Raw genomic sequence first — 13,344 nt, 5'->3', positions numbered from 1 at the left:
TTTCAAGTGGATGGAATATATAAATCCCACTGAGTGATTTAGTGTGGCCCTGTATCTTACATAAACAGGTTAAATGGAGACTTTATATTATAATCTGTGTATTCATGTATCTACTATAAACTGTCTTAATGACAAATGCAAAATTTCTTTTATTATTTGACTAAAGTTAGCTGTTGATCCTTTTCATTGATAATATACAAGTGTAAAAAGCCAGAAGCCTTAAAATTGAAAAAAGAAATAAGATATTTTCCACTAAATTACTGAAAATTTAAATTTTATATCGACTCTTCATGACTGGAAAGCCAATGTTAAGAATCAGTATTTTCCAATATAAAATAGTACATTGAATTTTTTTTAATAATAAACAGTATAGTAAGAGCTTGTATATGCTGACTGGGAACAGTGGTGGCTTTTTAAGTTCTCAGAGAATCTAATTTTATAATTAGAAGAAACCCCTGGTGATGATGAAGATGCTTCACATATCTCTATAGCAGCCATTACAGTGAAAACCTTTACAAAATTTTTTCACTATCAGCAAGAGAATTTTACTGGTATTAGTGGTAAAGGTAAGGAGAGGGAAAAAAGAGTGAAGAGATAAGTGTATATTAGTTTTAAAAGTGTGAAAAGTGTATAAAGTGTGAAACTTTATACACTTCATAAGTGTATAAAGTTTTACAAGTGTAATAATAAAAAGAAATGAAAAAGTCAGAAATTTCTTCTATATGTGGCTTGCTACAAACAAACCCAAAAGAGAGCAAGATGGGTACTTTAAAAGCCATTGCAGGGAAACATCCAGTGATAATGCCCATTATTTTACTTTATATACTTAAATTACACAAGTAGAAAAGTTATGCTTATTAATAGTTTAATGTATGAAGGAAACATCCAGATTTCTGAATATGAAGGTACATATCTCACATTAATTTAAGTCTACATAAAGTAGAGCCTCTATACTGACATATTGAAATTTACTTTCTGCTTAGCCTTTTCTGTTATGTAAACAATTGTACATTTATTTGCCATTCTAAAACTTCAGGATCAAGTTTACATAATTTTGCTAAATTTCCGTGTTTGCTCAGAAGCAGTTTACAGTACTAAACCAACCAGCCAAAGAACAGCTTCAACAGAAAGTTATGTCCAAAGGGGAAAAGGGAAAGAAAAAAAGAAAAATGATAAGAAAAATGCTAACTAAGGTAAAACGGATGATGATGGGGAATGGGCAGTCACAAATGTTCACAGAAAATAGGTCAGTTAGTAAGTTCTTCTGCAAAAAGCCTACACACTTCAGTCAAGCACATCAGTAGAATGATTTGGGAGCATAAATTTTTTTTCGGCCACTTGTGATTTCCTCTGAATGAAAAGGAATCTGCAGGCTAACAAGCTGATCCTCATCAGCCAAGCTGGTTCATATGCACACTGTTCATGTGAGGTGCCCAGGGTCCAGTCCACACCTATGAATATAGAACAGGCATTTTATTAAGTATGAATTTAACATATATTGGATTGAAATAAAACTCTTAAAAACTAAAAAAGTGCTCCTAGTAAGCTATATGGACTAAAACAGCTAAATCTCATTCAATTTGCAACATACTAGGAAATAATAGGACAAAACAATGATAAAGCCACTTGTAAACTGTTACTTTCCTACCTTTCTTCTTATCCCTCAAATAGAATCTGATTTACCACCATTTAAAAAAGTCATTACCTGGGGGTGGAGCAAGATGGCGGACGAATAACACCGCCAGACAGAGTGTCTCTGCAGAAAAGACAGATTCTAGCAGAAATTAGAGGAAAGAAGCAAGAAGACGAGCATACAGCGGACAAGGGCAGGAAGGAGGGGTACCTGAGACCCTGGGAGACTCCACGGGAGGAGGCTGCGGAAGAGAACTGGAGGCTGAGACCACCGGACCAGCCCGGAGACCAGCGGCAAGGACACCACCTAACGCCTCAGAAACTAAACAAGGTGTGTGAATACCCAAACAATAACTTAAGGAAAGAAACAACAACTGATCAACATGGGAAGAAATCAGCGAAAGAACTCAGGAAAAATGAACAACCAAACGGAAAACACACCCCCAAAGAGGAGCACCAGCCCCCTAGAAACGGACACCAACCAAAATCAGGCAACCAATATGACAGAGGAGGAATTTCGTATGTGGATCATAAGAACACTCACCCAGCTGCAACAACAACTCAATAACCAACACAAAGAAACCGCAAAAAGCCTCCAGGATATGGGAAAAGAAATAGACACAATGAAGAAAAGTGTAACCGAACTCCTAGAAATGAAGAATCAATTCAAGGAACTACAAAATACAGTGGAAAGTCTCAAGAACAGGGTAGATCAAACAGAAGAAAGAAGCTCAGAGCTTGAAGATAACACCCTCCAATTAAATAAATCAGTCACAGAAATAGAGCAGAGAAACAAGAGAAAAGAGCAAAGCCTACAAGAGCTGTGGGATTATGTGAAGAAACCTAACGTGAGCGTCATAGGGTTACCAGAAGGGGAAGAAGACAACACTCAAGGGTTGGACAAGCTGTTTGAAGATATAATAGAGGAAAATTTCCCAGGCCTTGCTCAAAATCTTGATATACAAGTTCAAGCAGCTCAGAGGAACCCTGGGAGATGCAATGCAAACAGGAAGACGTCACGACATGCAGTCATCAGACTAACCAAAGTATCAACTAAAGAGGCCCTTCTAAGAGCTGTAAGACAAAAGAAGCAAGTGACATACAAGGGAAAGCCAATTCGAATAACATCAGACTTCTCTAATGAGACTTTACAAGCAAAGAGAGACTGGGGCCCCATTCTCACTCTTTTGAAACAAAACAATGCCCAGCCTAGAATATTATTCCCTGCAAAACTAAGCTTCGTATATGAAGGAGAAATAAAAACATTCTCAGACAAGCAAAGGCTCAGAGAATTCACCAAGACAAGGCCAGCCCTACAAGAAGTACTTAAAGCAGCATTACGCACGGAACATCATAATAATAACCCACGAATATAAAAACAACCAAAACCCAAAGATATTAAAGGCCAGATATTACAATGGCTCAAGACAGAAATCATAGCAACAACATCCAACGCAACAGAATGATCAGTAATCTACCTTACCTATCAGTTCTCTCAATAAATGTGAATGGCTTAAACTCTCCACTCAAGGGACATAGGCTGGCTGAATGGATAAGAAAATACAGGCCAAGTATATGCTGTCTTCAGGAAACACATCTAACCTGCAAGGATGCATATAGACTAAAAATAAAAGGGTGGAGATCAATATTCCAAGCAAATAGAAGCCAAAAGAAGGCTGGTGTGGCAGTTCTAATTTCAGACGATTTAGTTTTTAAACCAACAAAAGTAGTAAAAGACAAAGAGGGTCATTATATAATGGTGAAGGGCACAGTCCAACAAGAAGAGATAACAATTTTAAATATATATGCACCCAACTTAGGTGCACCCAGATTCATAAAGCAAACCTTACTGGAGCTAAGCAAATGGATTAATAGCAACTCCATAATCGCCAGAGATTTCAACACCCCACTGACGGCACGAGACAGATCCTCCAAACAGAAAATTAATACAGAAATAATGGACTTAAACAAAAGTCTAGAACAATTGGGTCTGACTGACATTTACAGAACATTCTACTCAAAATCCACTGAATATATGTTCTTCTCATCAGCTCACGGGACATTCTCTAAGATTGACCATATCCTAGGACACAAAGAAAATCTCAAGAAATTAAAAAAAATAGAAATCATACCATGTACCTTCTCAGATCACAGTGGAATAAAAGTAGAAATCAACCCTAACAGAAACTCACATTTCTACACAAAAACGTGGAAATTAAACAATCTCCTACTAAATGATTACTTCGTAAATGAAGAAATCAAGACAGAAATAAAAAAGTTCTATGAAGAAAACGACAATGGAGAGACAAGTTATCAACTCCTCTGGGACACAGCTAAAGCAGTTCTGAGAGGGAAGTTTATCTCCATAAATGCCTATAACCAAAAGACAAGAAGATCACAAATAGACAATCTAATGAAACGACTCAAAGAGCTGGAAAAAGAAGAACAGACCAACCCCAAACCCAGCAGAAGAAGTGAAATCAACAAGATCAAATCAGAACTAAACGAATTGAAAACAGGGAAGCTATTCAGGAGATTAATAAAACAAAAAGTTGGTTCTTTGAAAAAATAAACAAAATTGACACACCATTGGCTAAGCTAACGAAAAGCAGAAAAGAGAAATCTCTAATAAGCTCCATCAGGAATAAAAAAGGAGATATCACAACTGATCCCAAAGAGATACAAGATACAATTTATGAATACTACAAAAATCTTTATGCACACAAACTAGAAAATGTGGAGGAAATGCACAAATTTCTAGAAACACATAGCCTCCCTAGGCTCAACCAGGAAGAAATAGATTCCCTGAACAGACCAATCTCAACAGCTGAAATAGAAACAGCAATTAAAAATCTCCCTAAAAAGAACAGTCCCGGTCCAGATGGCTTCACACCTGAATTTTACCATACTTACAAAGAAGAACTAGTACCTATCTTGCAGAAACTATTCCACAACATCAAGAAGAACGGAAACCTCCCCAACACCTTTTATGAAGCGAATATTACTCTGATACCAAAACCAGGAAAGGATGCAACAAAAAAAGAAAACTACAGACCAATATCCCTAATGAATATAGATGCAAAAATTTCCAAAAATATCTTAGCCAACTGAATCCAGACACTTATCAAAAAAATAATCCACCATGACCAAGTGGGCTTCATCCCAGGGATGCAGGGATGGTTCAACATACGTAAATCTATAAATGCAATTCACCACATAAACAGAAGCAAAAACAAAGACCACACGATTCTTTCAATAGATGCAGAAAAAGCGTTTGACAAAATTCAACACCCTTTCATGATACGAACACTTAATAAAATAGGCATAGAAGGGACATACCTAAAAATGATACAAGCCATATATGACAGACCCATAGCCAACATCATACTGAATGGGGAAAAATTGAAATCATTCCCACTTAAAACTGGAACCAGACAAGGCTGCCCACTCTCTCCACTTCTGTTCAACATAGTGCTAGAAGTCTTGGCTACAGCAATCAGACAGGAAAATGGAATCAAAGTTATCCAAATAGGGGCAGAAGAGATCAAACTTTCACTGTTTGCTGATGATATGATATTGTATCTAGAAAACTGTGGGGCGCGGTGTCAACGCCATTACAAGTTGGCGCCTGTTTCCGGCTTTGCCTAGAGCAGCTAACAAGTTCAGCGCACGCATAATTGTCGGTTGCCCTGTGGCGCGAGAATGCAAACAAAGGGTCCTGATATGGGCTAATGCTTTGGTGGCTCGACAGTTGAGCGGCCTATCGCAGCTTAGGGGTTGTACTTCTGGGGTATATAGCAGCTTGCACGCTGCCGGGCTGGGTCTTCCGCATCATGTAAGTTTAAAGGGAACCCCATTAAAGCACGGTCAGAAGAACTCCTGTTGCCGCGTCTTCCTTGCTGGCGAGGCGGGCGCGACAAGTGGTGCCGAAACCCGGGACCTCGTACAACTTTGAAGCACCAGCGGAGACGACCTCGACAGAGGTGAGTTCAGAACTGACGTGTGGGACGGCCAAAACTCCCCTGCTTCCAAAAATGGGTAATATTCTGCTGCGGCCCTTTTTGTGGCCTATTATCATAAAATGCCTGTATGATGAGACTTCAGGCCCGCGCGTAGCAGCTAGCCAAAGTGCACTGAGTGACTTGCAAGAAGCAAGCTCAGAGAGAAGCAGTAAGGGAAGTACCGCGGTAAAAGGTGGAAAAAAGAAATATAGAGCTAAAAAAAGGAAGTGTAAAGCGCTTGAAAAGAAAATGCAGGGAGGGAAAGCGCAGCCCGATCTGCCTAATTGTGACCCCTTATCAGATTTTGACAATCTTCATTTATCTGACACTGCTGACTCTGAGGCAGACTGTGAAAATAGCCCAGAGTCAGATGAGGAACTAGAAAAGAAAGAGGAACCGGTTTTTCTGGAAGCGGCAGGTTGTGAGCGGTACCGCCCACCTCCGCCTGCCCCGCCTTGGGAAGGGCTGGGTTTTTCTTTGGGGCCGCTCGCCGCCGCTGGGGATCCTCTGCCCATACCCTGGAAAACAGAGGAGCCAGTGTGGGTACCTCAGTGGCCCTTACCCTCTGAAAAGTTACTCGCTGCCCATAATCTAGTGCAAGAGCAGCTTACTCTTGGGCATCTTGAACCCTCTCAATCTCCTTGGAATACTCCTATTTTTGTGATTAAGAAAAGGTCTGGTAAATGGAGACTGTTGCATGACCTTAGAGCGATTAATGCCCAGATGCAGCTTATGGGGCCTATTCAAAGAGGACTGCCCCTTCTCTCAGCTTTGCCTAAACATTGGAGTCTAATTATCTTGGACATTAAAGACTGTTTTTTCTCTATTCCCTTGCACCCTCAAGATAAAAGCAGATTTGCATTCACGCTTCCTTCCATAAACCATGAGCAGCCTGATGCAAGATATCAATGGCAGGTTTTGCCTCAGGGCATGGCTAACAGTCCCACTATGTGCCAACTTTATGTGGCCTCAGCTATCCAGCCGGTTAGGCAGAAGTTTTCAAAGGTAAAAATTATACATTATATGGATGATATTCTCTTGTGTCATTGTGATAATGGCGTACTTCGCCAAGCTTATGCGTCTCTCCAGGCTCACTTAAGGGAAAAGGGCTTGCTGGTCGCTCCAGAAAAGGTGCAAGAGGGAGAAGTAGGCGCGTTTCTTGGTAGTAGCATTCTCCCTGACAAAATTGTGCCTCAAAGACTGTCCATCCGAAGAAATGCCTTAAAAACATTAAACGATTTTCAAAAACTGCTAGGGGATATTAATTGGCTTCGACCTTTTTTATGTCTTACCACAGCAGAACTGAAGCCATTATTTCAGATTCTAGAGGGAGACTCACACATCACGTCTCCTAGAACTTTGACTCCTGAGGCCCTAAAGGCTCTTCATAAGGTAGAAGAAGCCATTCAAAAGGCGCAACTAGTGCGCATTCAACACCATGATCCTTTCTCCCTCTGTGTACTCCCTTCTCCTACGCTCCCTACGGCAGTGCTTTGGCAGGATGGTCCCCTTTTATGGGTGCATCCTCAAGCCTCTCCAGGAAAGGTGATTAGCCATTATCCTACCTGTGTGGCCGAGATAGCTTTAAAGGGTATTAGTTTGGCTGTGTCCCATTTTAGACGTCACCCTGATAGCCTGATTTGTCCATATACTGCCAATCAGGTGAACACCTTATGTGTCACTCTTGATACATGGGCCATATTGAGATGCACCTTCCCAGGGAGCATTGACAACCATTATCCCAAACATGCCTTATTGCAGTTTGCAATGAGAAACGAGCTTATTTTCCCAAAAGTAACTTCACTGCAACCTTTGGTTAATGCCTTGGATGTGTATACTGATGGCTCTAAGACGGGTATTGGGAGCTATGTCATTCAGGACAAGGTGTATACCAAACAGTTTAACTATTCTTCTCCTCAGCTAGTAGAGTGTGCCGTAGTCGGTCTGGTTCTCAGTACCATCACTGAACCTATCAACATCATCTCAGATTCCTTTTATGTGGTCAACGCAGTTAAACAGAGAACTCCTTTCACATTCTTGCCAAGAGTACAGTCTTTTCTGTATTTACAGAAATTAAGAATACTATTCAAAATAGGAAAAACCCATTTTCCATTCAGCATATCAGAGCTCATTCCTTGTTACCTAGACCTATGGCTGCGGGAAATGCTATGGCAGATCGCGCCACTCGCGCCCTCTGGGTGTCTGATGGCCACGCCGCCGCCATAGACTTTCATAAACTTTATCATGTGCCAGCTGAAACCTTACGACTTAAGTTCAACATCACACGTGCAGATGCTCGTGAGATTGTACTGCAATGTCCAAGTTGTGCTCCTTATCGCACTGTTGTTCATACGGGCGTGAATCCTAGGGGTTTGCGTCCTCTACATATGTGGCAAATGGATGTAACTCATGTCCCATCCTTTGGAAAGCTTCAGTATGTTCACGTGTCTGTTGACACGTGCTCAGGCGTCCTTCATGCCACGCCTCTGGCTGGAGAAAAGGCAAGTTACGTTATCATTCACTGCCTAGAAGCTTGGGCAGCCTGGGGCAAGCCCCAGGTTATTAAGACAGATAATGGCCCGGCTTATACCTCAAAATCTTTTCAGCAGTTTTGCACTCGCTTGGGTGTGGAGCACCGTACCGGTCTTCCCTACAACCCTCAAGCACAAGGCATCGTGGAACGTGCTCACGGCACGCTCAAAATGTACTTACAAAAACAAAAAGGGGGAGATGCCCTACAGCTAGGGCTATCACCCAAAGGACGCCTTTCCTTTGCTCTCTTTACTTTAAATTTTTTAAATTTAGATGTCAAGGGACGTTCGGCAGCAGACAGGCATGTCACGCCTGCTCCGCCACAGAAAGAATTAGTGAAGTGGAAAGATGTGTTGTCTAACCTATGGAAAGGCCCGGATCCAGTGTTAATGAGATCCAGGGGAGCTATTTGTATTTTTCCACAGGACCAGGACAATCCCATCTGGGTGCCCACGCGGCTGACTAGAACGGTGCAGCAGCCTCCAGAGCAGCATGGGGACCCAGTGGCTACTCCTCCTGACGACAGCATAGATGATCTCGAGGATGGCAGCGGAGCCACGCTGGAAGATCCTGTCAGTGCTTCCCCTGCCGATGCCTGTGACACATAACTCACCAATTTTCCCTCGCTTCTCTTCTACTAATGTTTCCCTGGGCACTGCGTACATGCCGTTGGACACGCGGAGTAGTAACTGGAGGGAAATAGATCCTTCTCCTTGAAGGGGACTTTGTGTTTTGTGTGGGGTTAACGGAAGCTGCACGGACTTGGCCCCCCTGTCCATTGGTGGCTGGGGGTATGGCAGGGAATGCTAGTTTCGCATGGAATCTTAGCGACTCTTTTGAAGGTTCTGTGAGGGTGATTGCGGGAGGGCGAAACTCGACCTTTGCCCCTATACCTGACTGGGTTTGGCCCCCGTTTATCTGGGTGGTATCCACGGAAAAACCCTCTGGTACACATGTGAATTGTTCCTCTAATACGTGCAATTATACATTGTGTTAAAATGCCGTGCCTCACCCCTCTGCCATTGTTACCTGCTTGCCTAGATACATTCCTGTTCCTGTTGAAGCTCTTAGCTCTATGACTTTGTTTCGGTCTTGCAGCCACGGACCATGTGGTATTGGCACAGACATTTGCTGCGCTTGAACTGAGACAGTCTGCACAGGTGTGGTTGACCATGCTAAAAGGTTAGCCTAGTTTTGGGTTGCACCTGCTCCTACCCCCAGGTATTTTAGCAGACATGGCCTTTGTACTCTGAGGGGTCTCTCCCATTGCACCAAATAAGGCATGTCTCCTATCCCACAGCCAGCCTTTGCACACCTCCGAGTTGTGCTCATTGCACGAGGATAGGTGGTTGCTGGTGAAAGTGAGGCTCTGCAATCTTGATCGCACGGTCGAAGGACGGTGCTGAACGGTTGCTCAGCTCTCATTAAATTAATAAAACAGGGGGAGATGTGGGGCGCGGTGTCAACGCCATTACAAGTTGGCGCCTGTTTCCGGCTTTGCCTAGAGCAGCTAACAAGTTCAGCGCACGCATAATTGTCGGTTGCCCTGTGGCGCGAGAATGCAAACAAAGGGTCCTGATATGGGCTAATGCTTTGGTGGCTCGACAGTTGAGCGGCCTATCGCAGCTTAGGGGTTGTACTTCTGGGGTATATAGCAGCTTGCACGCTGCCGGGCTGGGTCTTCCGCAAAATGTAAGTTTAAAGGGAACCCCATTAAAGCACGGTCAGAAGAACTCCTGTTGCCGCGTCTTCCTTGCTGGCGAGGCGGGCGCGACAGAAAACCCCAAAGATTCAACCAAGAAACTCCTGGAACTGATCAATGAATTTAGTAAAGTCTCAGGACACAAAATCAATACACAGAAATCAGAGGCATTCATATATGCCAACAACTATCTAATTGAGAACCAAATCAAAGACTCAATTCCCTTCACAATAGCAACAAAGAAATTAAAGTACCTAGGAATATACTTAACCAAGGACGTAAAAGACCTCTACAGGGAGAACTACGAAACACTGAGGAAGGAAATAGCAGAGGATGTAAACAGATGGAAATCCATACCATGCTCGTGGATCGGTAGACTAAATATCACCAAAATGTCTATACTACCCAAATTGATCTACAGATTCAATGCAATACCTATTAAAATCCCAGCAGCATACTTCACAGATATAGAAAAATAATTTTACGCTTCGTATGGAACCAAAGAAGACCCCGAATATCAAGAGCAATTCTAGGCAACAAAAACAAAATGGGAGGCATTAATATGCCAGATATCAAACTATACTACAAAACTGTAGTAATCAAATCAATATGGTATTGGCACAAAAATAGGAATATTGACCAGTGGAACAGATGTGAGAATCCTGATATAAAACCATCCTCATATAGCCATCTAATCTTTGACAAAGCAGACAAAAATATACGCTGGGGAAAAGAATCCCTTTTCAATAAATGGTGCTGGGAAAACTGGATAGCCACCTGCAGAAGGCTAAAACAGGACCCACACCTTTCACCTCTCACAAAAACCAACTCACGCTGGATAACAGACTTAAACCTAAGGTATGAAACTATTAGAACTCTAGAGGAAAAAGTTGGAAACACTCTCCTAGACATCGGCCTGGGCAAAGAGTTTATGAAGAAGTCCCCAAAGGCAATCACAGCAGCAACAAAAATAAATAAATGGGACATGATCAAACTACAAAGTTTCTGCACAGCCAAAGAAATAGTCATGAAAGTAAACAGACAATCTACAGAATGGGAGAAAATTATGGGAGAAAAATATGCATCCGATAAGGGACTGATAACTAGAATATACTTAGAACTCATGAAAATCAGGAAGAAAAAATCAAATAACCCCATTAAAAAGTGGGCAAAGGACTTGAACAGAAATTTTTCTAAAGAAGACAGAAGAATGGCCAACAAACATATGAAAAAATTGCTCAACATCTCTAATCATCAGGGAAATGCAAATCAAAACCACAATGAGATACCACTTAACCCCAGTGAGAATGGCCTTTATCAAAAAATCTCCAAACAATAAATGCTGGCGTGGTTGCGGAGAGAGAGGAACACTCCTACACTGCTGGTGGGACTGCAAACTAGTTCATCCTCTGTGGAAAGCAATATGGAGATACCTTAAAGCGATACAAGTGAATCTACCATTTGATCCAGCAATCCCATTGCTGGGCATCTACCCAAAAGATCCAATGACACTCTACAAAAAAGACACCTGCACTCGAATGTTTATAGCAGCACAATTCATAATTGCAAGGCTGTGGAAACAGCCCAAGTGCCCATCAATCCAAGAATGGATTAATAAAATGTGGTATATGTATACCATGGAGTACTATTCAGCTCTAAGAAACAATGGTGATATAGCACATCTTATATTTTCCTGGTTAGAGCTGGAACCCATACCACTAAGTGAAGTATCCCAAGAATGGAAAAACAAGCACCAGATATATTCTCCAGCAAACTGGTATTAACTGAGTAGCACCTAAGTGGATACATAGGTACTACAGTAATAGGGTATTGGGCAGGTGGGAGGGAGGAGGGGGGCGGGTATATACATACATAATGAGTGAGATGTGCACCATCTGGGGGATGGTCATGATGGAGACTCAGACTTTTGGGGGGAGGGGGGAAAATGGGCATTTATTGAAACCTTAAAATCTGTACCCCCATAATATGCTGAAATAAAAAAAAAAAAATTCACTATTTGTAGTGTAAAGTTCTATGGATTTTGATAAACACAGGCTCATGGCTGTACGACCCCAATATTACTAATAATACAATATTGTTCCATCATCCCCAAAGCTTCTTTGTGCAGCCCCTTTGTAGTAAACCTTTCCATATGCCCTATTCCTGATAACCACTGGTCTGTTTTATGCCCCTATAGTTTTGTCTTCTATAGAGAATGACAAATAAATGGAATCATAAAATAAAAAAAATAAAAAAATAAAAAGTCTTTACCTGAGCATATAGAGATTTATGTTTGTGGAAGGGAAGTAAGTCAATGATATTGCACATACACCAAAATAAGCTAAAGTATATATACAACAATTTTTGTGAATTTTCAGAGTTAATTTTATATACTGTTTTGACATTTATAGTACTTTTAATAAATTCTGATGTACAAAATTATATTATGTCATACTCTCTTTACAACTTAAAATCTTTAACATACTATCTGCTACCCAATAGAACATATAATGTCTTTCATAATTTTAGCCCCGAACCACTACCTTTGGTATCATTTCCCAATTCCCTCTACTGTATTTCAGCTATAATAAATTTCCCTCAATTTCCTTAATTGCCCATATTCACCATACTTTCTGTCATGCTTTATCCATATCCTACCTGTATGTGCATTTCATAAACACTAAATAAATGTCTGTTCACTGAATTCCGTACCGTTTGAGGGCCATTATTTTCCGTGGAGCTTGAAACCATCTTTATCAGTGAGTTCCAAGAGGGGTCCGCAGCATGAGGGCCAGCAAACATGGGTCCTCCAGCACCATCAGGGATGGGCGCTACTGGAGGGATCACTGCATTCCCATACACAGAAAAAGGCATGCCCTTCAAAAGCAAAACACAAAGACTGACAGTAAATTCACTGTTTGCTTTTCCTAATATAATCAATAGGCTTAAAATTAATATTCGAAACTGTGCCTCATTCTGGGAATATGTAATTATATGATTTCTTTTAATAATAGATTATATATAAGCATACTACCTCCAAAATATTTTGGTTAAAAAAAAATCCTCCTCCTAAATAACTGGGACAAAATCAGGACATATAAATGATGAAAATGATTATTTAAATGAACATTACCCCAACTTTAGGAAAGTCCATATAGCCTGCAGGAACATGCTGATGGAATGTACCAGAAGGAGTTACAATTCCTGTACTATCTCGCTCCATTGCTTGATGTTGTGAAAATACTCCTGGATCAGACATTGGTCTGTGAATCATAGGATTTCCCATCCCAGGGTTACACCAGTCTACTTTGTCTGAGGGAAAACAAAGAGGTAGAAGCAAAAATTGGTGATACATAAAAATCAAAGGACAGCAAAATAAAATATTTTCTATTATTTTCCACATTGAATTGTGAATTACTTCAGAATAATGGCTTATTTTTATATATCTACAGCTGTATTTCCATGTTTGTACATAAT

At 41.1% G+C, this 13,344-nt stretch overlaps 1 protein-coding gene across 6 annotated transcripts in view; it reads right to left on the bottom strand.

Annotated features, from left to right (window-relative positions):
- Positions 1 to 848: 848 nt before the first annotated feature.
- The window catches only part of ANKRD17 (ankyrin repeat domain 17), a 158,897-nt gene continuing 146,401 nt past the window's right edge, over positions 849 to 13,344 (bottom strand). For all 6 annotated transcript variants that reach the window (XM_012744846.2, XM_020284306.2, XM_012744875.2 and 3 more), the window contains 3 exons: positions 13,001 to 13,179; positions 12,580 to 12,744; positions 849 to 1,451 (listed from right to left, as the gene is read on the bottom strand). In XM_012744846.2, the coding sequence (XP_012600300.2) occupies positions 1,392 to 1,451; positions 12,580 to 12,744; positions 13,001 to 13,179 (404 nt within the window). In that variant the 3' untranslated portion in view covers positions 849 to 1,391. The remainder of the gene's footprint in view (positions 1,452 to 12,579; positions 12,745 to 13,000; positions 13,180 to 13,344) is intronic.

The sequence above is a fragment of the Microcebus murinus genome, chromosome 26, assembly GCF_040939455.1.
Source record: "Microcebus murinus isolate Inina chromosome 26, M.murinus_Inina_mat1.0, whole genome shotgun sequence".
Classification (NCBI taxonomy): domain Eukaryota; kingdom Metazoa; phylum Chordata; class Mammalia; order Primates; family Cheirogaleidae; genus Microcebus; species Microcebus murinus.
This window is presented reverse-complemented; position numbering and strand designations above follow the sequence as displayed.